We start from the raw sequence: 27,610 nt of genomic DNA, 5'->3' as shown, positions 1-27,610 counted from the left end.
GACAGACCGGTGGCCCATATTGAAAAAAACGGAGAAATCGCATCAGAGGGGAAAGCACTGGATTTTAATTATAATATGCATGAATGATTTGTTTTTTTTTTGGTTTTTTATGATAGTTATGGAATATCACCTGAAAATGAAATATTTCCTGATGAAATCATGCAATTTTTATCACAAAATTCTAAAATTATAAGATATCAAAATAAGCAAATACAGGACGCCGCTAGTTCAGTCTGCGGCAATTACTGCATCAATATTGTACATTGTATTGCTAAAGGGATGCCTTTTGAAAATGTTTAAAAACATTCACGAATGATATTAGAAAAAATGACCACATTGTACGTGACTGTAGCAAAACGATTGAAACAGTTAAGTCTGCGTTGTTGTAAATACAGTCAAACATGCATACCCTACTGTGATAATAGGATGTAACATTTAGTGAAGTAAATAAAGATAATTTGTTTTAATCACATAAGACGTCTTTTATTTTATTTACAGTATTAAACATAATCGTAAATTGTTTTAAAATCCCCTGGACATGCCTGGACATGACTGGGCATGCCGGGACATGTCTTGACAATAGGTGGTGCATGGGTAGAGAGTTGCCAAGTCAGGTTGGGGGTGGACATGTCTGGGCAATAGATGATAAATGGGTGGAATATAGGAGGGCTAGGGGGAGGGCAGTAGGCAGGAGATAGGAGGGATTATGAGAGGAGGGGGTGGGGTTATGGGCAGGGAAAAGGGCATGTCGACCTGTCACTTTTAGTTTGACGAAAAGTACATACGCTTTACTACTCAACTGTGTTTCTTTGAAGTATGTGGATGGGGGGTGGGTGGGGGGACATTGTCCTGTTTATTGCCCTATATATCTCAATCAAAATGCAAGATCTCAAATTGCATAAAAATCATACTGGGTAGATATACACAAGTCTGACACATGTTTTTTTGCAATTTCACGCTCTGTAAGTGTTTATTTACCCAAATGTTTTCTTGGTTACCCATTGCTCTAAAATTGTGCTTATTAGGTTGCTGCTGAATGTACAATGTTTTTAAAAAATAGACCATAAATCATGTACTTTGGCATGTTGCAAAGATGCTTGTTAATGCAAACTTTGTAGCACAGTCCTGCAATGCATAAGTTTGGATGGGCATTAAATGCAAGCAATGAGAAAAAGTACAAGACATTAAGTTCATGTTTTAACAAAAAGTATGCTGATAGAAAAAGGGAACAGTGACAGAGAGAGAAAGAAAGAGAAAAAGAGATGAGTTCATCACTGTCTAGTAACAGGTGCAGAGGGCTCCAGGACCTCTTGGGCTTAGAGGAATTGGATCTGCAGCTGGCAATATTACAGAGAAAAAAATACTATAGAGTAAATTTTCGAATTAATGCTGGCTGCAAACACAGAGCATAATCTGGAGGTAGCACAGTACCATCTGCCTCCTGTGATATATGATATAAAGAAATTCCAAGAGACTACAGGATGCAGCTGTCAGTCATTCCTGTGAAGATGTTAAAAAATGAATAAATTAATCTTGTGTTGAATAAAGAAAACTTTGAATAAAACGTCTGCTTTGAGGTCAGTACCACTTTTTGCAAATTTACTGTCTGTCATGTCACCATTGGCCAAGGAGAAAGCAGTTTAATGACAAGAAAGGTACACGACCACTTTAATATGGTATATTTTACGGGGAGACTAGGCACATTTTGTTTCCTTTGAATATATACAAAAATATACAACCTGAACTACTTTCTTTTACCCATATTAGGTGTTCTAACTAGTCATTGGTTTTAATTACAATGACCCACAAATCTCCGAGCTCAAGAAAATTAACTATTAGTGGTTGCCTCAGCGTTCCAATGATCCATACAAACCCGACAATCAGCTTTCCTGCTATTATCAGTACAGCCGGCCTACCCTTCTCTACCTCTTCATCGTCTTCCTCTCCCCACCCTTGGCACGGGCCACCGTCCCCTCACTGCGCCTGCGCATAGGCCTGGCTTAGGAGCCATGTTGTGGGATATATTGGGTTTGCATTATACTGGATCTTCTGCGTATATACGTCTACAAGTGTGAGAGTATACTAAGGCCCAACCTTGTGTGTGTGTGTGTGTGTGTGTCATTTGGTGCCCAGGCGGGGCAGTCATCGTTAAGTGCTGCGGAATCCCGGGCGCTTGTCATCATGAGCACGGTCTGCGACTTGTCTCGAAGGAATCCGCAGGAGGATTTCGAGCTCATTCAGAGAATTGGCAGCGGCACCTATGGTGATGTGTACAAGGTAAATAAGTTAAAAGTGGTGATGGCAGAGACACCTTAGTATTGTCACAAAACACGCTAATTGCGCATTCACATCCAAAAAAGTAAATGCGCTGATAGTATTGCTAATTGTCGACTGCTGGTATATCCTGTTCCGGGACATGAGTAATGGACACAGCAGGGATGTCTGCCTGTGCCTGTTAATCATGACAATACAAAGACCGTCTAAAGGTACCAATATCATGTTTGGGGATGGTTTGTGGCCTGACCGATTGCATGGTGTAGTGCTGTTTTTTTTGGTATATCGTTTTAGTATGCAATGACCGTTTAGAATTCTCTGCTAAAGTGGGCAGTGACAAATATATTATATCGACGTTGAATAGACCTGCAAAGGCACAGACTTTGGGTACAGCTCCAAGAAATACTTGAAACAATATAACCTCTAAGACTGTGGGGGTTTAGAACAGTATCTGTGTTGCCATTAACTACCAGGGATTTTTCTAGCTGTCATTTTTTTCTAGCAAAGGTCATATCGTAAAATAATAGTTTGTTATAGCAATACCAAAGAAAGACTGTTACCCACATATGATGTCTAATAAGGTTCTTTTACATTCAGTATTACGAAATTGTTTAACATATAAACCCTTGTAAAAAAATATTGCAATTATTGTAATCCAGAAAGAACAGTATAAAAACATACACAATTTAGAAAATATTATATATATATATATATATATATATAAATATATCTCACAGTGTGGGAAAGACTTGGAAGGTTAGAAGGTTGACAGATGGACATCCTCAATGCTGTTGTATGTAAAACCAAGGTGCATAGTGAAGCACACTAATATCCCATTTAGTGGTCATGTGATCTTGAAATCCCTAGAGATCATATACAATCATTATTCAAAAAGATCCTACCTAATAAAATGATGCGTTTTGTAAACATTATTGGCTTCTTCAGACTTTACCATCAAATACAATATTGTGTATAACTACTAACATAATGAATTATGCAGACAATTTATATCAACTATTCAAACATATATACCCCTAATTCATATATCTGAGAACCATTAAGTTAATTCAGGACGGTTCCAAAGGAAAAATTAATTACAAATTCCATATTATTCAAGTGTAAACTATGTTGGTCCAGTGTTGTCCGCTTTTCACTTCTTGAAGCCAAGACATCCCAGAAGAAAAAAAAAGGGAGAGATGAAAACGAGAATCTCAAAAAGAGCAGTACCAGTAGATAGAACTAATTCATACATATGCACAACTGGAAATGATTACTCACTAATTCCAAACAGTAGCCTGTCTGACTAGACCCAAAATCTTGGAGATGGGAAGAGGTATGAGATAGTGGGCCCGATTCACTCGTGCTCTCCTGGAGAAGGTAGACTATCTTCGGAGAACCTGTGGGATCCAGCAAACCTGAAATGGTTTTCTTCAAAATATTTATACTAATAACTACAAAATATCTTGGACTACATTTTAATCCTAGACCAAATACAATCCAGGTTTGCTGAATCACTCAGGTTCTCCCATGATAGTCTATTTTCTCCAATCTTGGGGAACTTTAATAAATCAGAGCTAGTGTATTGCATACTTACATATCCCTATGCCAATTATTGGAACTGAAAATTGTTCAAGATAACTATAGGAAATCCGTGCCATCTTAAAACATCCCTTCAATACATTTTTTCCTATCTCTGAGCCATGGGGACTGAGAACCTAGCATCATAATGCAACAATGGGCATCTAGAGGTGGGCCAAGAGGTCACACTGTCACACCCCCAGTAACGAGCAGTCCAGGAGACAACTGGAATAACCCAGAATGTCGCAGAGCTTGGCAACCAGCTTGGCAACCTTCTTGACAAACTTGTTAGTTTCCTCAACTTTTGGGTGATATTCACTTACCACCTCATACGAAGCTAATCACCATTAATGTTGAGGCATTTTATTGTTCTTTGTAATAAAGGCATCGAGATTGTTGGCACATTTCTAAATGAGCAAGGATGTAAGATTTGTGGTTGAACTCAATGGACTTTTTTTCAACCTGACTAACTTTGTGTAGAATGTGCTCTGTTTGGGGTGCCTTGTTTTTAAATCTTACAAAAGGGAAAGGTTTATTTACAGCTTAGGATATTATTTACATATGTTTTTCAAGACAAAGGGGAAGAAGGTAAAGGGTATATAGGAAAGGGGTCTAGCTGTATCTCTAGCATATTGTCAATCTCTCACACAACCATACACACCAGGGTTTTCTTTCCTTAAACCACACCCCGCTGCAGGTCCAGAGCGAATCACATTGTTGATTTATCCTTGGTGAAGTCTTGATCAAGAGGTCACACAGATTGTCCTTGTCCCAGGCTTGGGATTGTTGTCATATACCCCTGCCCCCTCCAGGAAGACTGAAGTTATAGTGAACTGGTTTGGAATAGTGAATGGTCAAACTGGCCAAGGTCTTAATGATCCTTAGGCATGCACTCATGGAAGAGCAATCATTGTCTCTGTTAAGCAATCCTTTGATGTTTTAGGGACTGCATCTGTCTCCACAGATAATGAGGTTTATACCTTGTTTTCAAGAAGGCAGAATTGTCTTTACATACAAGCCATATTCATATTAATTTTGGTCACTTCCAACACTTTGTAACTATGTAACTTGGGGTCTTAATACTCTTATTCTTAATGTGCTAGAATGTATTCTTACCCATAATATAATGTACATTTACATTCTTTGGGTCTTATATATTTAGAAGTGAAAGGTGTGGCTCTGCAACTTTGTATGCCCATCCTATACTTTTGGTTGATGGGAGTACAATTTGTTCCCTGACGAGGATGCTTCAGTGCACCTGTGCCACATTTTCATTGTATAGACAAAAGTAGACGAACTGTTGGACCAATTTACAACCTGTTTGAACAATAATTCATACAAATATAAACTTACCATATTGTGTCACCATCAAGTGGTATGCATGTTGTGTGTTATTTTTTACAGTTCACGGTTACAGGTTGTAATGCAGCAAAACAGGGCAAACACGAAGGAGATTAATACTTTTGCAAGGCAAAAGGCTTCCGTTTGTCTTTTTACACTGCAGGTTAATTTTGGTTGGTGTGGTAAATAAATGTACCTTGTAGCACCCCTTTTATACATCCGTGCCAAGGGTGTGATGTTGCTTTGTTGTATAAGTACAGCACTTATATTAGGTCTCCAATTACTAAATGAAATTTGTGTGAAGGTGATGCAGTACTTTTAGTTTACAGGCTGAAACAAATGGTGGTGCTGCAGTGATTCTCTTCAACTCCCCTCAATGCTGAAGCTTACAGAAGTCTGTTGGCAACTTGTTTAATGTGACAGTGCTCCTTTTTTGATTTGTTTATTACATTCTTTAGATTTTAGGGCTTCAAATAAATCAATAAAAAATGACCAACCACCTAATTATTACATGGCCACATCCCTAGTTTAACCAGCAATAGGACTTTGAAGGGTTAGCTCAATGAATGGGACTTTATAGGCCAACCATATGCAATTTCCACATGTGTATCAAAAAACAAATTTTTATTAAAAAACATTAGGAACATAAAATTTAAAACTCATTAAAATGTACAACAAACATAATCACATATTTCTGTCTGGGTTGCCCAATCATAGGGGCATACCTGCTGTTTTCCAACGCGTTTCACAGAATCAATCCGCTTCTTTAGGAAAGAGAGACAAAAATATCTAAAATTAGAACAATAAATTTTATCCATTAAACATCTCAATTTGATAATTCATTCCATTCAAATATTTTTTCTCCAAATGTGGAAGTACCTGATTCCTGTGGCACACAAAGCCCCACCTCAATAGGTGAGTGCAGGCAAGGACAGCAATGACATGGACAAAAGCTACGTACACACTTCCAATTATTATCGTTGGTAAACGAACGACGAACGATCCAGCATGATATCTGCGAACGATCGTATAGCACCGATCCTGTACATACAGATAACGACACGATCGTTCGCAGATATTGTACACACGATAGATGCGATCATTTGAACGATACAGGAAGTGACGTGCACCACAGGGAGTGAGCGAACGTTCGTTCACCGCGCATGCTCAGACCATGGACGATCAATGAACGACCGTACACACGATAGATGGTCAACGATCGTCGTACAATCCGATCCGCCGGTCCGGTCGTTCATTTCCAACGACTATCCTTGTTCGTCGGCGTCGTTGGTTACTTTTTTTACAAACGATTTTTGCCCAATCGATCGTTCGTAGTTCGTTCCTCGTTCATTTCCAACGATAAAAATTGGAAGTGTGTACGCAGCTTTAGAGTGAAATCAGTTATCTAATAACATGAAATGGGATAGTCAACTTAGGCTAGATTTATCAGAAATAATGTAAGTCGTGTGATCATAAAAAAAAAAAATAAGTGTTTTATGTATTAGACAATATAGTGATCCAAGTTGAGCCTAACCTTTGTGAATTAAACCTATTTAAAAACTCAAAAACAAAACTGTGTTAAAAGTTAATTAGTCCTATATACCAGCGTTTGTGAAAAGCACTTGGGTTTCCTTATAATTCATTGCAATTCCTCTTTAAGAATATTAAAATAAAATTGTGTGCCACAGAAATCAGGTTCTTCCACATTTGGAGAAAAAATATTGAAATATAATAATATAATGAATTATAATTATCAAATTGAGATGTTGGATAAAATTTTTTTTTTTGTAAATATATCTGTCTCTTTCCTGAAGAAGCAGATTGCTTCTGTGAAATGCGCCGAAAATCAGCAGAGTATGCCCCTAGGATTGGGCAACCCAGACAGAAATATGTGATTATGTTTGTTGCACATTTTAATGAGTTTTAAAAGTCATGTTCTTATTGTTTAATAAATTTTTTTTTTTTTTGATACACATGTGGAAATTGAATATGGTTTGCCTATAAATTCCCATTCATTGAGCTAACCCCTCAAAGTCCTATTGCTCTTTAAAGGCTTCAACAACGCTTGCTGAAAATTCTGCACATGTGTGATGTACACAATGCACTTCAGGTAATGTACCCCTATTTGTAGGCTCTAGCTAACGTTTTAGTGTATCATAAGAGATGGATTCCCCCCCCCCCCCCCACATGAGTACCCCCACTTTCCACAAAACAGCCATAATTATACAACATGCAACAGTTCAGATACCCTATATATTTTTAAATCTACTTCTGGTAAATAGTTAGCTGTTTAAAGACTGCTTTTAAAAAATTCTTCCGGGATTTTCCCTTTATCAATTGCAACATTATCATGTTGTCTGTATAATGGACCACATAATATGCCAGTTTTCTTGCTTATCAAAATATCACCTGCATATAAATTTATGGCATACTATCTACATTCTTTGTTTCTTGGTTTACACATTACTTTTGTTAAATAAAAACAAAAACAAATGTAGGTAAAAAGTATATATGTTGCCCCTAGCAAATAATTTAGTTACTTGTAACTTTTCTGTAACAGCTTAACGAGATTATTCCCAGTCACCAATACTTTATACATATACAGTGGATATAAAAAAAGTGTGCACACCCCTGTTAAAAAGTTTTTGTGATGTAAAAAAATCAGACTGCAATAAATAATTTTAAAACATTTCTTACTTTTTATGTGACATAACCTGTACAATTCAACTGAAAAAATCTGTTCGGAGAGAAAGTAAAAAAAATAAAAATGTACAAAATTAAACCTTACACTAATATTTTGTTGAAGTACCTTTTGATTTATTTACAGACTTTTCTGACATTTGTCTGCTACAGCAAAAGCCATGGCTCACAGAGAGAGTTTACAAAGCATAAAAAGGATCTCATTATTGAAAGGTAAAACTTAGGTAAAGGGTACAAAAATTTGCATAGCATTGGATGTACCATGGAACATAGTGAAGACAGTAATCACAAATTGGGAAAAAAGGGGCAACATCTACATTGCAAAGAACAGGACTTCTTTCCAAAATTGCTGAATAGACAAAATCGTCTCCTGAAAGTGCATATCTGCCACACAAAGGGCGCGTGGAAGAGACTGCAATAAATTACAGGCATTAGCATATTTTTTTTTTTAGGTTTTTTTAGGTTTAAATTGGGGGTTAGAGGTATTCTTTTCTTGTATTACATAATTTCTAGTTTGGTTGCTGTCATGCTTACGCTGTGCCATTAGGTGAATCACTGATGGTGAACAAGCATACAGACAGCAAACACTCAACCAGCTTGATTCTTGGTTCTGGTTTGTGTGTTTAAACATCTATAATCTCAATTTAGAACACAAAAGCTTGATATATTACTAATTACCAGTAAAAAGAATTCAGTAGCCTTTTCATTTCCCAGGAGCTTAAACACCCTTATCCTCTGTAGTCCTAATGGTCTAACCAAGCCACCATGTAATGGTGATAAAGCTAGTATGTACACTTTAAGATCCAGCCTGTGTGACATCTATGGTGAAAAAGCGGACTTACAACTGAACAGTCTTATGTGGCAAAGCAAAATAGCTTGGTTTAAAGTATTGGTAAACCCAATCACAAAACTCAAATATAAGATTTAACATGTTAAATGTTTTTTCGGTAGTTAGTTTTAATTTGCAGGGTTTCCTAAAATAGTTACATAGCTACACTTTGGGCCTGAATTATCAATGAAATCCGTGCTCGCTGGTCGCGCGTACTTTCGCGCTTCCAGCAAGCCAGTTTCTCACGGTCCAGAGTCGAGTGCGCTCGTACACTCGCCCCCCTCACTGCCAGCCGGATTCCTGCCTTGATAATAATGAGCAATAGGGGTCGCGAATCTGCCAATTAAGGCGATTAGATTTCAGCTGCGCGATTAAGGAGGATCTGTTAAGCTGTCACTGGTGAGTGTCTGCATGGTTTCTGCATGGTTTTCCACACCAAACTCCTACTTAACCCCCTCGTTGCTTTTTTCACATATTGGTATTTGAATGTATTATGTGCATATTCCTTTTCTGAATAAATTGTCATGATTTTATTTCTTTGTTTTTTTTGTTTGTTTTTTATAGTCTGACATTTGCACTCATGTTGATTTGCCCCCACACAAATCCTGTGTTCATTTGTAGTTGTTTTACCGGTTTGTTGTCATTGTGCTGTGGTGCCTGATCTTAGCACTATTTTATACAAACACACTTCCTCTTGTTGTCCAAACTGGTTGTGAATTAGTTGTCCAGCTGAGTTGCATACTCATTCTCACACACCTGATGGTGATAGAAGTAGGTCCAGGTTGCCAAGCAGAACATCAAAGCACATTGATTGCCAAGCTCACAAACAGGGTCAGGCACTCTTAGAAATGAACAGATGTTGTGTTGTTGCTTAACTTAACCACCTGGCCGTTAAGGCCGACCATGTTCGGGGTAAAAACTTTTGCAAAAAGTGTTAACCCCGAACTTTTCTCACCAGGTGGTTAAATGTAAACAAATGTTATATTGCAATCCGATTGTCATACATTGTATGACAATCGGATTACAACTGAAAGCAAATACTTACCCAGTGTCCGCAGCTCCTCTAGCAGCAATAAAAGATTTGCTATTGCTGCTGGCATCTGCAGTGAGATGTGAAGCACAATGCAGAAATCCTGCATTGTGCTGTGCATCTCTCTGTAGATACGAGCAGCAGCAGCAGCTTCCAGCATCCAGCGTGTGTCTGTGTGAGGCACGGCAGGGAAATCCCCCCCTCACATCACCCCAGAGGATGAGTCATCTTCTAGGTGATGTGATTGGTGAAGTATGGGGGTGTGTCAGGGAGGGAAATTTAAAAGCAGATTACAATCAATCTTAAATGGTTTTTACAGTACAAAAACACCACACAACATGAAATAAAAAAAAAAGTACATTTTTAATTTTATTTTTAGATTACATTGTTGTCTATTATTTCATTATTGTTTTAAATTATTATTTATATTTATGTATTATATTATAATTTATGATTATAATATAATAAATAAATATAATTACTAATAATAACTCATAATAACTCATACCCGGGAGTTAATCCTAAAAATTACAAGCCCACAATATAAACAGAAATTTCTATGCAAAAAAAATAGGATAGGATTTTATTAAAAGTACATTTTTTTTTTTTACATGATTGTGTGTTTCAAACTTTTTTTTTATATTCATGATATCTACTAGACCCTTGTTCGGACATATTTCTGTAACTTACAGGTCTAAAATATGATTTTTTAGGGGAACAGTGACTTTTAATGCAAGCTCGCCAGTGTAAAGCTGCCGGAGATGCGCGGCTCCGGCCGCAAGCTCATTCAGTCGCTGAATTGCGCGACTGCTTACGATTTCAGATCGCGAATACGAATGCGCGAGCGAGCTTCCGATTTTGCTTGATGAATCAGCCTCTATAGGTCAGGTTGAAAAAAGACATAAGTCCATCAAGTTCAACCACTAGGGAAATAAACATATCTCAGATATAAAACCCTGTGGACATAGTTGGTTCAGAGAAAGACAAAAAAAAAAAAACCCTAGTACAATTAAATAATACTTGGTGATCCTGTGATGAAGGTCCTTTTTTACTTTCTGGTAGAGGATGACAAAGATCATTTCCCCTATCCCAGCAGTAACTTAAGTGGAGAATGCTGTTTCAGCAAAAAACTACATGGCATGATCCAGGAATTCGATTAAAAAAATGCCTACTCTAGCCTGTCCATAGGTATGCAGATATGGTAATGAGAACAGTGGGGATAGGTATGTATCTTCTTTTGCTTACAAGAACCTACTAAACACCTGAGACTGCCATTGTCATTACTCAATCCTGACAGTAGAGCGCATATAGTACTTGGGTTGCTTTATTCTTTTTCACAGGCATAAAACAGATTAAAACCAGCTTGAGATTGATTGAAACCAACCAAACAAGTTGTGAATGCCATTTTGTCCTATTGTTTGTGGTCTATGGATAGTAATTGGCTACAACCTTAAAAGCCCCAGTGTGCTTTAGATTTTGGCTTTTTATTTTGAGCCTGTATAAATTTTATGTGCTAGTATGTATTGACTAATCAAGCTTTTCCAAAAACTTGTTTAAAAGCAGAACTAATACTGCTGCTCAAATACAGTTTACTACATGCAGCTGTTTTTGGGTAGATACTGATGAGTTGGGTCACAATAGGCCACCACTCGCCTACAATTTCTTCCCACCCAGCTTCTGGGTTCAGCACTGTGTTATTATTTTTAATACATTTTAACTTGTATTTATGGAATGCGGACGGTATGCAGTGCTTTACAAAGTTCTTTCGTTACTTGTCACTAAGTGAGGCTAAGTCATATGTAATTTATATAGTCTAATACCAATTTTAGGGGGGAGTCATTGTCACACTTACCTCTTCCTCACTAAAGTGCAGACTCCTCTCTCCTGCGCATCCGGGCTGTTCTGACCCTGGGCATGCCTGCTCTTCCAAGTTTTATCAGTTTCACCCACCCCGCTGGCCAATCAGGAAATAGCCTCTTAATCATCCCTGGCTATTTAGCTAGCTCAGACATAGCACTCGGGGTTTGTGCAATGTGTCTCCACCAGTGCTGAGTCCCTATTTCTTCTGTGCTAATACCTGTTGCGTAATCTAGTATTCCTGTGCTACCTGTGCCTCCTGTTGATTACAGTGCCTCCTGTGTCCCCAGTGGCCCATGTCACTGGTGTCTATTTCCTGGATCCCTGGTATTTCACCCCTGTCCTGTCACCTGACTTCTTTTTCTTGCTGCCGGCCTTGACCCAGGCTATTCTTGACAATTCTTCTGCTTAAAGATTTGGTACCGTGTATCTTTCTGCCCACCCTGGTGTTGCCCAAGGACCGCAACCTGGCGGTAACCAGCAGCTCACCATCCTCACCACTAAAGGCTCTGGAGAAGACCTGGTTGCCGCTTGGACTCTGCGCCTTGGCCCCTCCCAGGGTTACCACCACTTTTGTGCAAGCCATAGCATCCTCTAGTGGCCCTGTCTGCTTAAGTGTGACAGTTTGCACGGACTATAACTACACCCTTCCAGACTTCAGCAGATTCCAACCACTTACTCACACAGAGTCTTGACGCCCAGGAAGCTACTCAAATCCACGTGATTCACCAGCGTCATGCACTCACTGCTCGCCTGGATCAACTACTTGATTCTCCCAGTACCACCAGGCCTAGACTCCTGCCATCGCAGTGGCCTCTCTGCTAAACTTGGCTTTATAAATTAGTGCGACATCCATTTTGACCTTCAGCCACAAAACTTTCCCACTGACCGGGCTGAAGGTTACGCTTGCACTTGAGGCCTTCATTGACTCTGGAGCAGCTGGAAATGTTATCCCCACTACCCTGGTCAAGGAATGTGCTTGGCTTATAGAGCTTGCTATCTCAGCCTTTGCGCATCTCTGCAGTGGATAGTACCTCTTTGTCATATGGACCTATCTGCCTCCAGACCAGACCTATACAAAAGTCTGTTGGTGCGCTAACGAGACCATCTTTCTTTCTTTCTTGTTCCTCAGGCCAGCTCTGCAGTCATCCTGGGACTTCCATGGCTTCAACAGCATTCTCCTGTGCTTGATGTGTCTACTCCCGAGGTATTGGTTTAGGGGCCCTCGTGTCCCTACAAATGCCTGGCCAAGCTCACGCCTTTTAGGCCTCTTGCTTTCTCCACTCCTTATGTTGCTCCGTCCATTTCAGGTCAGTATATGGATTTCCAAGGCAATGAATGAATACATCAAGGAGAATTTGCAGTGGGGGTCTATAAAAGAGAAGAGATGAAAGAAAGAGGTTTTGACTCCAAATATGTGATAAATCATAAACTATGTATTGTAAACATGTTCTTATACATAATCATGCAATCAAGTACATGCAAATATACATCCAGTTTAGTTGTATATACACTAGACTGGGATATAGCTAGACAAAAATTTCTGTCTGTATAGTAACCTTTTGACTGTTTGACTGTGTTGAGCCCTTGTATCTGTTAAGCATGATGTCTGGGTAGCACTGCTACCATGGGCAGAGTTTGTCCACAACAACCATGTTACCAGCACCAAAAAATCCCCATTCTACGTTGTCTATGGCAAACATCCTCACCTTCCCTCTCTTATACCCTGCTCTGCCGATGTATCCACACTTAAACCATATTTGGGCTGCAACCCCAGAGCACCTAAAGAAGTCAGCTTCTCGTTACAAGAAGTTTGCTGAACTATTTCGTTGCAAGGTGCCTTCTCTCAAGTTTTCTCCATGTTTCATCAGACCTTATGCCATTTCTGCCAAGGTTAACCCAGTTTGTTACAAGTTATGTCTTCCCTCACATCTCAAGCTGCACAATGCTTTCCATGTGTCTCTGCTTAAACAGTTGTTTCTGAATCGTTTTTCTTTTCCCTCTCCGCTGGCTACTTCTGCACCCGATTCTTCTCAGAAATATGAAGTTTATCAAATTTTGGATTCCAAAATTACTCGCAAGAAGCCTATGTACCTGATTGACTGGAACGTTTTTGGTCCAGAAGGAAGATTGTGGGTTCTAGCTTCAGATGTGTCTGCTCTACTTCTTGCCAAAAAGTTCCATCTTCACTTCCCTCTAAAAACCTAGACTTTGGCAGGTGGGGAGGCCGGGGGGTTAATGTCACTTACCTCTTCCTCACTTAAGCCCACCCCACTGGCCAGTCAGGAAATAGCCTCTTTTTCATCTATGTAGTTAGTACATTTGTTGCTTAAATTAGTGTGTTCCCTGTCTAGCTCATGTTTTAACTCCTGGTTGCCCAGTCTGTTGTTTCCCAGCTTATTACCTTGTGCTGTTCCAATGTTACCTGTTCCCTTGTGGTTGTTCCTGTGCTACCTGTGCCTCCTGTTGCTTATAGTGTCTCCTGTGTTCCCTGTGTCACTGATCTCTATTTCCTGGCTTGCTACCTGACCTCTCTTTCTTGCTGCCTGCCTTGACCCCGGCCTTCCATGAAAATTCTTTAGCTTAGCGATTTGGTACCATGGGGACAGGAGCCCACCCTGGTTTGCCCAAGGACCGCAACCTGGCAGTAACAAGCGGCGCAACACCCTAACCACTAGAGGCTTTGGAGAAGACCTGGTGCCCCTTAGACTCTTCGCCTTGGCCCTTCTCAGGGCTTGCACCACTTTTGTGCAAGCTGTAGTGTCCACCAGTGGTCCTGTCTCCCCAACTTTGACAGTCATTTAACCGAACTGCATGTTTTCAACTCTGTTGCACCACAGCAGATTGGCCTGGAGTGAATAGGCTTTTAAGTCTTTAACAAGAATAATTAGTTTTGGACGAAGCCCATAGTTCTCCCCAGAGCTTTTTAGCCGGTTGCTCCGCCCGGCTGATTTGAATACCCCGCCCAGCTCTCGGCAGCTCTTATCCTCGGATGCACAGATCTTAGTGAGGCTGCTTCGTGCTCTGTGTCCTCCTGTGCAGCCTTCATGTGAAGGAAACACAGGCAGCCCCGCCCCCATCTCATAGCACGAGCTCAGATTTCTGCCTTTGAAATGTATCCACTGCTAGCTCTGCATGTGAATTCTGCATCCTCACAGCTCTGTGTACAAACCTCCATATCTCCTAATATGTATGTCACAATGACCTGTAATTTTCAGGGTGTACAGGGGACCCTCATAGATACTAGTTACTACAATTTCAGCCCCCAGCTTTAAAGAATTTCACGCCTGTTGCCAATCCTAGGTGCCCAGCACTTACCGCCTGTTACCAATCCTAGGTGCCCAGCACTTAACGCCTGTTACCAATCCTAGGTGCCCAGCACTTACCACCTGTTACCAATCCAAGGTGCCTAGCAGTTGCCAGAAGTCACTCAGAAGGGGTAAATTTTTTTTGCTGCTAATATGAGCTAAGCCTAACTTGTTACACCACATTCATTATACTATTACACTACTACAAAGGAATAAACTCTTAAAACTTAGAACACTAGGAAGTTGGGTCGCAATACACGGCATAGGACACTTGTGGCAAAATAGATAGAATAGAAAAATTGGATATACTAACGGGGCAGGCATTACAAAGTTGTAACAAATAATTGGAAGAAGGTAGAACACTGAAAAAATAAGAGGTTACTGGATACCCATGGCATAAACAACTGGAAGCACTAAATTTGCAGTGTTTTGCCACACCCCCTTTTTTACCACCCGCCTACAGCTTCCTACCACCCGGCTGAAAAAAATTTCTGGGGAGAACACTGGAAGCCATACCAAATAAAGTGTCTATGTGCGCTATTACTATTGACTTGTATTTTTATATAGTGCTGACATAATACTTGGTGCTTTGAAAGTCTATAGTCATTAACTGGGATGTATGGTGTTCCCTTTTTCAGTTTTGCTTGTTATATTGTGAATGTTTGTTTATACTCAATTGCTGCATACTTGTAGCATCAGGGGGGTGAAGAGTTCCAGGAAATGCTTCCAAATTAATTAGTTCAATTCATATGTTAACAGAGAGTTTTCAGTCTGCCTGCATTCCCTACATACACTTTTGAATAGGGTATGTGGCTGAGATTCTTCATGGGTTTACTAGGTTATGAGCGTGTCGTCTTAGTGGATACTATGTAGCATATAGGGGCAGTGTGTTTACCAGTGTAGTTTTATTGAGTGTAGAGTTAAATTGAAAGTAACATATTGGTAATGATCTTGAATGAAATGAAGATTTTCCTATGTTATAGGTGTGGTAAGCCCCTTAACTTGCTGAATTTGACAATAAGTATATGCTACCTAAAATATTGTATTGATTGATACACTCCATTGACATAGGGGTTGGTATTCTTCCCCCTCCCCAGGTCCATGTTAAATGCCTTTGTTACCCTCAGCTGTGAGCCAAACATGGATGGGGTTATATTTATTTTATCAAACTTTCTAAGTGTATGAAGCCTGTGTTGTGTTTGGTAAATTGTTATAGTATGTTTTTTGAACATTCTTTCCGATTATTTTTTTTTGTTAACATATTTTGTGTTTTTTTAATGTATTTTAAAATATCAATCGTTTAAGATACATGTCTGATATGCCCTATCTTGTTTCTGAAGAAGTAGCTTTTATGATCTGCGAAACGTGTTGATAATTTTTGAGACATTTGTGAGATAATAAGGTTGACGTATTTTTAGAATGGAATGATATAGGGCTGTGGGTGTCTCCTTCTAAAGTATTCGATTGTTGACAACCCTAAAATGTGTAAATGAATAAAGGAGAAGACAGTGGGGGGGGGGGGGGAGGTCTTAATGGCACAACTTGGGCAGGGTCAATGAGGAAAGTTGGTTCTGGGTCCTCCTTTAAAAAAAAAAAAAAAAAAGAAAAGGCATTTGTTTTAACATTTTTTTAGCCTGGACGATAGGTGAGAACCAAATCGAGAGAAAAAGAATGCCGATCGGGCATGACAGAGGTTCAAGCGCTGAGCAGTCTGCAAATACTGCAGACTCTTTGTTATCTGAGTAAATGGTCACTGGATGTTGAGCTCCCTCTTGCAAGTGGTGCCATTCCAATAGGGAAAGCTTGACTGCGAGTAACTCACGGTCTCCAATTGAGTAGTTCTTCTCAGCGGAACAGAACTTCTTACAGAGGAAACAACAGGATCGTAGCTTGCCTGAAGCATTCTTCTGTGATAAAACTGCACCAACTCAGAAGAAGTGTCCACTTCTAAAAAGAAGGGCTGAGAGGTGTCGGGACGAACCAAAGCAGGAGCTGATGCAAAGGCCCTCTTCAATGATTGAAAGGCCTGGAGTGCCTCCGGTGACCGGACTTTAAAGTTGCTCCCCTTCCTGGTCATAGAAGTAATTGGGGCAATTATTGTAGAATAGTTTTTGAATAGCTGATAATAATTTGCAAAACCATGAAACCTTTGAATTGGCTCTTTCTTGGAAATGAGTGTCAACCAGGATACAGGGGGATGCCAGCTCAACAAGCATAGATAGAAGGTCACGGACAGCAAGTTCATCCATAAGACTTGTTAAGGCAAGCCATATTATTAAGACCCTGGCAGAACACTGCCACAAAAGCATCATTGTTCCAGCTCAATTCTGTAGCCAGAGTTCTGAATTTTATAGCACTGGCCCACAGTGAGGGAGGCCTAACGCAGGCGTAGGATCTCTGAAGCTGCCGAGGAAACACGGCCTGGCTCATCAAATACCTTGTGGAAGGTTTGAAGAAAAATTTGTAAGTCATTGAAAACACGATTTCTCTTTTCTTGGAAAGGCGACTCCCATGCTAGGGCCTCTCCAGTTAGAAGGGAGATGAAAAATGCCACTTTAGTTCGTGCGGTGGAAAAATTCCAGGGCTGCAACTCAAACTGAATTAGTCATTGATTTACAAAGCCATGACAGAGCTTGGGGTCACCAGAATAGCGAGGAGTGTGGCGCTGGGTGGCATGAGGCCTGGGACTGGAGTTTCATAAGCAGGTGCAGAGGTAGGGGTCTGATGGCAGACTGGAATGCGCTTAGGCATTCGTAATACCGCTGAAGAAAATCCACAAGCCATATTTGCATTGACTCCTGTTTCTGTATCCGCCATAGCAAATCCTGCAAGGAGTCGGAGAGGGGCATGTTAGCCGGGTCCATGGCCTGACATGGTCACGGTGCCGCAGGACAGGATGGTGGACCCTCCGTGTCACCAGCCCAGTGTAATGAGACGTTCATGAGGGGCATAGTCTAAGCAACAGCTCTGTCCTTTCCAGAGCCTTTGAAGGTGAGGATGTTGTGCTACAAGCTGCTGACAGGTTGCGGCCCCCATGCCCGCCAAGGCAGGTGACTGCTAACTGGCAGGAACAAAGCGTGGTTTTAAACCAGAGGTCATGTGGCAGATTGGAGTCACATGACCAGCAAGTGAGAGAACCCACCACCAGAGGGAGTGCTGAAGCAAAGGCAGCTTAGGTGGAGGTTCCCTGGGGGTAAAGGGGCAGCTCTCAGAGGATCACATGATTGAAACCAGGAAGTGACCAGCAGGCAGCAATCCAGAACAGGGCTAGTTTTTTAGGTTATCTTTACCGATAAACTGATCGTTCAAGAGCAATGGAGGCTGATGAGGATTTCTGAGTATTGTTAATGCTGCTATTGTCTTAAGAACATAGCTGTAGAGGAATAAAAAGGTCTGTGTGGCCAAAGAGAGAGCTGAGAACTAATTTGCTTCCTATAAACAGAAGGTTTGTGATTTTTCCTCCAAACTTGAACAGAGGGTCTGGGGACGCTGACAGCCCACCTAAATACACTGGATAGGTGACGTGCACGTGCAGAAATCTGTGAAGGTGAAATTGGTAACTAAGATATAGAAGATTGAGACTTATTGCTTCCATGTCAGAAAAGCATAACAGTAGTCAATATGTTTACAAAAAGCTTTAAAACTAAGCATAGCATTAGGACCTGGATGGGTTGTAGCCCTTAATGTCACCGTCCTTTTAGCTTCCTCTGTAAGAGGAGTGAGTCAATATCTTGGATTGGTCAAAATATGTTCGAAAACAAAAAAGTTTAGCACACCTGGATCAAAATTATGTATAGTGCCTACATGATAGGCAATGAGTTTAGTGATCTCACTGTTTTTGCATTAGATTATATTCATGTATTCTTTTTTTTTTTTTCAAAACTCTTTTCATTACAAATAGAACGAGCCCACTAATACAGGGTGAGGTAAATAGTCCCAGTGGTTGCGCAGTCAGCGGTATGTCTGGAGAAAAAGTTTTCTCCATTAGGAAGTTTTATGGATTGAGCTTCCTTGATCCATTTGCATTGGTTACATTTCCCACACCTAAAGGTACCTTTTTGGTAGTCTGATCTTGACTTTATTTGGGTTTTGGGTTAAAATGCTAGATATTAGATTATCCTTTAAAGAGGGTGCTTTTCCGTGTGTAAACTGTTCATCAATGTGTTTGCGAATGTACATATCTGTTTGTAGGATACTCCATTGTTGCAAGCATATTTTTCTAAGTAGATCATGCTGGTTATTGTATTGTGTTTTAATTCTTGTTTTTTTTTTTTTTGCTTGTTGCATTCTGAGATTCCTTAAAAAAAAAATGTCTCCTTTTCCATAGATTAAACTTTTTGATAATTTTTTTCAATAGTATTTTGGCGTAACCACGAGCTGTAAGTCTAGTTTGGAGCTCTATGGCTTCCTTTTCAAATTCTTGGCTTGTGGAAGAATTTCTTTTAACCCTTAAATATTGGCTATATGGTATACTTCGGATGAGCGGTTTTGGATGTGCATTCTGAGCATGTAAAATGGTATTTCTGGCAGTATTCCACAGAGTTGTGGAATTGGTGTGATCAGGGTAGATGGAAATTTTCACATCAAGGGAGTACTTTTAGTATCCAAGTCCAGTGTTTTTTTTTTGTTTTTTGTTTTTTTTTTCAATGTATTTTTTATTGAAAATATTTTTCACATAAGTACAGATAATCAATACAAGAGAAAGGAAAAAAAAGAATACAAACAAATTTAAAGTCTCAACTTATTGTCTGAAAGAGCTGTCCAATTGAACATATTCATGTGGTAAGATCGTAAACATCTCAGGCAGTAGAAACAAAAAAACTTGTAAAGAGGTAATCGGTCATAAAAAAAATTAAACGTGCCATATCCAAACATTACTGTTTATAATCCCAAAATTTGCATCATTTACACTGTTTGCTAGAATAATGAACACATTTGAAAACGCACTCATTCACAGTCATCTTGGACTAAAAAAATATTCCAGGCTTTTTTTTTTCCAACAGGAAAAGACAAAACGACATTGAGATATAAAGACAAAGTAGACAAAGAATACACAATAAACAATATAATTTAACAAACAACTGAGACTGTCTCCACACTCACTTAGCTTTATCAGCACTATATCCTAAGTATAATGTCCCTCATATCAGTGTCAGATATAACTGATCCAATTCAGACCATATGGCTTCATGTCTGTCTAAGCGATCTTTCATCCTAGCTGTCAACCGCTCCATCAATTGTATATCCTGCATACGTTTATACATGTCCAGTTTTGTAGGAGGGCAGGATGACTTCCACTGTAACGTTATGAGGCATTGAGCTTCCGTTAACACATGTGACATGTGGCTTGTCAAAGGGAAATACTTTACACGTCCTATATTGTATTATTTGCCTGAAATAGAATAGTGGTACCTTGGTTTACGACAGTATCTTGTTATGAAATTTTGTTTCTGAAACCGAAAGGAGCTTCCAGATACGAAATTACAACAATGTAACATCTTGCCTTGTCTTGTCTCGGCTCATCTTGTATCAGCTTGGCTCGGCTTGTCTTGTTTTGTCTCGGCATCTCAAATAAATGCTGTGCTTTATTGCGATTTTTTTTTTTTTTTTTTTTTTTTTTCCCGCCAATTTTTTTGTGTGCTGTATACTGTGTGCTGGTAAAGGATATGCCAAAAAGAGTCCTCATTAAAGGTAATTAATTTATATATGTTAAATACTACAGTATTTAAAATAAATCTTAATTTTTTTTGTTTATGAGAATGGATTATTTCTATTACCTTTATTTCTTATTGGAAAGTTGGATTCCAGTTAAAAAAGTTAGGATTAAGAAATGTTTTTTGGAACCAATTCCTTAAACTGAGGCACCACTATACTCCCTTTGAATGCCATGACATAAATGTTCTGCATAAACTAGAGTTGGGGCTAACAAGGAACCATCTGGTAAAGACAGTTTAGTGCTTGACAGCAAAGAATTAAGGTGTATTAAGGCAGTATCCATAGGTGCTCCAACTCTGTTCAATGATTACATGGAGTTAACGTAGCCCAGGATGCTAGTGAATGAAGATGAGCAGCATAATAGTATTTCAAAAAATGTAGAACGCCCAGCCCACTTTGCTCACTGTGGGAACAGAGGATCCTTTTAGACCTACAAATTTTATGAGCCTAGATAAAATTAAGCACATCCACTTGAAGATGTTTAAATACCTGAGTAATACATAGTTACATATAGTTACATAGAAGGTTAGGTTGGTTAGGGAAATTTCTTAACGCATCTGGGGTCAAATTTAAACATGGTCTGTTTTGGTGGCCCCCAAAATATCTGGATGTTCCCTGATCGTCTGAGCCAGTGGATCAATGCACAATCCAAAAAGAATGGGGGAAGTGGAATCCCTGTCGGGTGCTATCTTCAATCGTTATCGTTGGTGACATAGCATGCGGGAATTTAACTGTGGCTGTAGGCGTGGAACATAATACTGGAATCTCCTGGGGAAATGGCCATGAAATGTCCGCCGCTCTCCGTGTCCATATCATGAATGGCCAGCTAAGCCTATCAAATGCTTTTTCAGCATCTAGGCTAAGAATGAATGCTCTGAGGTCCATCAGATTATTTGCATGAATTAAAGAGGGAGTTCTCCTTGTATTATCCTCTGCCTGGCATCCCATATTGAAGCCTACTTGATCTCTTGATATATGGGAGGGAAGCAATGGCCCCAGGCGTGTAGCCAATGTTCTTGTAAATAGTTTAAGGTCTAAATTCAGCAGGGCAATGGGGCAATAACTAGCTGGGTCAACTGGATCTTTAACCGGTTTCAGAAAAGCTGAAATATGGGAATGGGACATTGTGGAGGGAATAACTGAGCCCTCCATAAAATCAATAAATAAGGAGGTCAGATGCGGCACAGATGTGGCTAAATGAGTAATAGTATAGATAAGGCAATCCATCCGGATCTGGGGCCTTAAAAAAAGGAAGGGTGGAAATAGCTGTCAAAGTTTCAGATAGGGTTACCGCCTGGTTTAGGGACTTATTTTGGAAGATAATTGCTACTGCTTTGTGAATCGTGGACCGTAGTTTATAAGTAATTATTTATAATATTAACCAAAAATTTGAGCAAATTGTTCTGGGTCATGTCGGAGTACTCCCTGCCCATCCCTGATTACCACTGGGATTGCGACCGCTGACTTATCTCCAGCCATCTGGGCCAGAAAACTATCTGCTTTATTCCAATTATCATAAAATCTATGTCCGGGTATAAACCAAAGCTTTCTCTACTTGATCTATGTCTAGTTTTTTCACTTGGTTGCAGATCATTAAAACACTGTGAAGTGTAGCTACATTAGGATGTGCTGCAAGCCTCTGTTTTATGATGTCAGTGACTGGGTTAAGCATAATCTTTGGGCCTGTTTATCTTTTTAAATTTAGAGGCTTCTTTATTATAGTGTCCCCTGATTACTGCTTTGTGGGCCTTCCATAAGGTAGACCCTTCTGAGAGAGAGTTTATGTTCTCTACGAAAATATCGTTTCAACTCTGCAATGCCATTTTGGAGGGGGAGTATATGCCCAGATTCATTAAGTCTTCAATGACAGACCCTCTTAGGTCTGCGAGTTGTTAGCCATTTTGTGCCCAGGAAAATGAATGAAAAATTAATCTATCCGTGTGTGTGTGTGTGTGTGTGTGTGTGTGTGTGTGTTGTAAGGTTTAGAAAAAAATGTATGTCTTTTCTGACGAATAGTGAGAACTTCATTAATGCCTGAAAACGTGAGGCGATATTTGTGGTGGGGGGGGTGTACCTCAATATAAAAAGAGCCGAGGTAAGGATGGCGTATGGGGTTGGTTAAAGTTACCTCCTATTAACATATATAAACTTCGGAATTCGTTCATAAGTTCCATTACCTTCTCCAGAAATGTTACTTGGGAAGAGCTTGGGGCATAGATATTACAGAGTGTGCCACAATGCAGTTTACATGCCCATGAAGAAGCACATACCTGCCTTCTGGGTCAATTATTGATCGCACTAGCGATTCCTGAGCGAATCATTATGGCCTCCCCTAATGATTTCTTATTGTCTGTGGTGGTAGCATACACCAGGGAATAATATCACTTAGTGAAACGGTAGGCACTGAGGTCTGCAAGGCGGGTTTCCTGCAGGAATGCAAAATCTGCATGATGAGGTTTGCACTCCTGAATTGCTAATCTATGCTTGGAAGGGGAATTCAGCCTATTGACTTTCAATGAAATACACTTGAACATATCATTACTATTGAAGAACTAACTATATTGGCACACCAGGTGCCAAATCTCCACCTAGGGATCAACTGCCTGTGTAAATTGCCTTTAATGGTGTCAGTGGGCCAACATCTAAACCCTCTTACAATGGCATGAGGAAACATGAAAGTGGGAGACCTGTATCAAAAAACATCAAGAAAAAAGAAAAGAAGTGAAAGAAAAACCATATAACATAAAGAACATCAAGAGAATTACACCCACTATAGTCGGTAGGAGTGTTCAAAGCACCTACAGGTGAAACCACCCCTGAGCACCAAAATGCAAGGCTCTTCGGAGGCCCCAAAGGAGGTGATATCCGAAAGCACAACAATCTCTAAGACCGTCCCACACCCACAATTATATAACATACATACTATGGGTAAATCATTTTTATCTATCAAGCTCTAACCATGCATGGAACATAGTAGCTAGAAATGAGAGGAGGGCTGCCATAGTCCCTTAAAAGTAATAAAGCCACCGTCAAACCCCATCCCAGCATTACAGAATGGTAGGGTAAAAAGATTAAAACCCAGCAGCCAGTACAGTAACCTTTATGCTGTACTCAACAATAATACACTCTTGGCCATAACATAACGTTACCATACCTATCCCAGAACATTCGCATCTAGCACAGTAACAAAAGGTGGTTTGCAAAAGGATATAAGGTGGGGGCCATGCCCCCTTATGATGCCGTAGGTCTGCAAGCCTGACTCGGAACCTGTTACCACTGGTCCGGTACCACAGAGGCTTCCTGGGGAGGATCCCATCCTGATAAGTTTGGGCAGGTAATCCCCAACTGCTGACAAATTTTCAGTAAATCCTCAGGATACTGCAATGTCGTAGATCTGCTGTCCTTCTGTGCTGTAGGGCTGAATAGTAACTCCTATCTGTAAGGGATGGAATGGTCCTGGTGAACAATGAGAAGCAGTTGTAGAACTTGGCGTTGTTGGATGGGGGTCCACGACAGATCCGGAAAGAGTTGTATCATTGTTCTGTCAAACTCAATGGACTGTATATTCTGAGCAGTCTTCATAATTTTCTCTCTGGGGGTGTATTCCTGAATTCTGCAGATGACATCGCGGGGCTTGGATGAAGTGACCTTGTGACCAAAGGGCCCTATTTGCATAATCCATGGCAATAGAAGTAGCCACAGGGCACCCAAAATGTTAATAAAAATGGCTTCAGCACAAGAGGAAAATCAGCTCCCAAAATGGCCTCATGTAGGCTACGTATTCTCATATTATTTTGCCGCCTTTTATTATCGAGGCCCTACAATTGTTTGTGCAGCTCCCTGTTGGACACTCCTTGAGTAAAGGCAGTCTTGTATCTGGGTCACTACCTTTTTAGTAGCTTGGAGATAGTCGTCAACATTGTCCACTCGCTCCGCCCAGAGAGTGGAGATCACCTCTAAGTACATGAATCTCTGCCCAGCATGCCTCCTTAACCTCATAAATAAGTTGGCGAAAGACCTCCTTAGTAGGCGTGGTTTTTAGGTAATCCTGCCAAGCCGCACGTGGGGGTGGTGATGTCAAAAATGCATGCCTCCCAGTTCCTTCAACATTTACTTGTAAATTCTGTTTAAGATGTGATGCCTTCGTAGATTGGGTGCGGCGGGATGTGGTGCACGACGACCCATATCGCATGAAGGACATCTGCTTCCGAAGATGCAGGAATTGATCTGCCCTGATCAGCAGGCAATCCATGGGTCCCTGTCCCTTTAAATCGCAGGAGTTACCATAAAACTTTACATTGGTTAGACTTGAAAAGTCTGCAGCCAGGGGACGCTGTTGAGGAGGTACAGTGCGTCAGAGGGCGACGCAGGCAGGTCATGTTGGGGTTTCTGTTTGCCCATAATCTGTGGCTGCAAAAGCTGTAAGAATGCTGGTGTGCGGGCTGGTTGCAGAGCTCCCTTACAGCACGTCTGTTCCCCGTGCCATGCGGACATGCCCCCGTCCAATATAATTTTAAGGTTGTACTCAATCATTTGTAAGAGTTCAAGAAATTCTTTGTGTTTTAAGTGGCTCTGTCTGTCAATTAGAGCAAAACATAATCTACTGTGAGGGAAAGAAATATTTGATCCCCTGCTGATTTTGTACGTTTGCCCTCTTACAATTAAAGACTGGTCATTCCTTTTTAATGGTAGGTTTATTGTAGGTGTGAGAGACAGGATAACAAAAGAACCCTCAAAAACCCTCTGTAAGGGAGTGCCTGTAATCCAAACTTGTTACATTGCCTGTAAGTGAAATAGGTATTTGATCCCTTAACAACGGAGACTGGCTAGGCCACTCCAGGACCTTCATGTGCTTCTTCTTGAGCCACTCTTTTGTTGCCTTGGCCATGTCTTTTGGGTCATTGTCATGCTGAAATACCCATCCACGACCCATTTTCAATGCCCTGGCTGAGGGAAGGAGGTGCTCACCCAACATTTGACAGTACATGACCTCGTCCATTTTCCCTTCGATGCAGTAAAGGTGTTCTGTCCCCTTAGCAGAAAAACGCCCCCAAAGCATAATGTGTCCACATCCATGTTTGATGGTGGGGATGGTGTTCTTGGGGTCAGAGGCATCATTCCTCCTCCTAGTAACATGGCGAGTTGAGTTGATGCCAAAGAGCTCAATTTTGGTCTCATCTGACCACAACACTTTCACCCAGTTCTCCTCTGGATTATTCAGATGTTCATTGGCAAACTGCAGACGGGGCCTGTACATGTGCTGTCTTGAGCAGGGGGACCTTGCAGGCCCTGCAAAATTTCACGCCTTCACAGCCACGTGTGTTACCAATTGTTTTCATCGTGAATATGGTCCCAGCTGAGATCATTGACAAGTTCCCCCTGTGTGGTTCTGGGCTGCTTTGTCACCGATCCCATGATCATTGCAACCCCATGAGGGGAGATCTTGCATGGAGCCCCAGACCGAGGGAGATTGACAGTTATTTTGTGTTTCTTCCATTTGCAAATTATTGTGCCAACTGTTGTCACCTTCTCACCAAGCTGCATGGCGATAGTCTTGTAGCCCAGTCCAGCCTTGTGTAGGTCTGCTATCTTGTCCCTGACATCCTTGGACACTTTTTCGGTTTTGGCCATGGTGGCTAGTTTGAAATCTGATTGATTGCTTTGGAGGACAGGTGTCTTTTATACAGGTACTGTAACAAGCTTGGATTAGAGGCACCCTCCTACAGATGGTGCTCCTAATCTCCGCTCGTTACCTGCATACAGTGAAGACACCTGGGAGCCTGAAATCTTGCCAGGTAATAGGGGATCAAATACCTAATTTACTCATTACAATGCACATCAAGCTCTGACTTTTGAGCACTGGGTTTTTGAGGGTTCTTTTGTTATTCTGTCTCTCACAGCTACGAGCTACAATAAACCTACCATTACAATTATAGACTGGTCATTTCTTTGTCGGAGGGCAAACATATACGAAATCAGCAGGGGATCAAATACTTTTCCCCCACTGCATATACTGTTTCCAAGTAAGAATAAATGTATGGTATTTGGATATTGGGTAGTTTTAGAATGTACAAACAATTGTCTTGTGTCGAAGGATTTTTTTTTTCCTATATTTTGTATATGAATAAATAGAAATATCTATTTTAAATTTGTTTGATGTAAGCCTCTAAAATTTTTTCTATTGTTTAGTGGGAGTAAGGCAATATATGATTTCCACACCTCAGAAAAACTCTTTGACATGGGACTGCTAGAGAGGCTTATACCCATTCCATCTGAAACCCAAACCATAGTTTTTCTAGAAACATTGGGAGTAAGAGAGGGTTTGGCATTATCCAGTTATTCAAGAAGACCTTTTTTGCTACCAAAGTATTACTGTTGCCAAGGGTGTCCTACTTTCTTTATTTTGTTTCCCTTAAGAAGTCTGGTGTAAGCGGAAGATAATTCCCCTAATGACGGAGGGCTTACAATACCACAGTCCTCCAAAAGTACTGAATCCTAAAGCAGCACTCCCATGGCATCTTTTCTCATTTAGTTCCACTGACTAGACTTTATAAGGTAAATGTTTGCAAAGAAGAATTGCTACCCCTCTCTTCTTGGTTTCATAGGTAGTTGCAAAAACCGCTCTAAAACATGAATCTCACAATGTAACGTTATTGTCTGTTTTCCAATGCATTTCCTGTAGGAAAACATCAGATTTGCATTTTAAATGCCATAGCACCTTTTTTTTGCTTTTGAGGACTAATAAGCCCTGCAACATTCCAAGAAATTCAATGTAACCCAGTATGCTAAATAGTATTAGCTTTGAGATGTTTGGGGTTCAGAGGGTCTCATGCGTCCAACCAAGAGTGCGAGTGTGAGGCTTTTTAGATCCCCAACTACCGTGTTTCCCCGATGATAAGGCAGGGCCATCAAATAAGACAGCCCCCCCTTTTTAGGGAAAAATGAAAAATAAGCCCCCCCCCCTGCAAATAAGCCACC

At 40.5% G+C, this 27,610-nt stretch overlaps 1 protein-coding gene across 7 annotated transcripts in view; it reads left to right on the top strand.

The window, feature by feature from the left end:
* The first annotated feature begins 1,983 nt into the window (after positions 1 to 1,983).
* MAP4K3 (mitogen-activated protein kinase kinase kinase kinase 3) overlaps positions 1,984 to 27,610 on the top strand; it is a 325,471-nt gene continuing 299,844 nt past the window's right edge. For 3 of the 7 annotated variants that reach the window (XR_011920413.1, XR_011920412.1, XR_011920414.1), the window contains exon 1: positions 1,984 to 2,277. Coding sequence is in view for 3 of the 7 variants with exons in the window: in XM_072409172.1 (XP_072265273.1) it covers positions 2,182 to 2,277 (96 nt within the window). In the remaining 4 variants the exon portion in view is untranslated. The remainder of the gene's footprint in view (positions 2,278 to 27,610) is intronic. The other 4 variants (XM_072409170.1, XM_072409169.1, XM_072409172.1 and 1 more) reach the window with 3 other exon arrangements.

This window comes from Pyxicephalus adspersus, chromosome 4 (assembly GCF_032062135.1).
Source record: "Pyxicephalus adspersus chromosome 4, UCB_Pads_2.0, whole genome shotgun sequence".
Taxonomy (NCBI): domain Eukaryota; kingdom Metazoa; phylum Chordata; class Amphibia; order Anura; family Pyxicephalidae; genus Pyxicephalus; species Pyxicephalus adspersus.
Note: the sequence above shows the minus strand (reverse complement) of the source record. Positions and strands in the feature narration are given on the sequence as shown.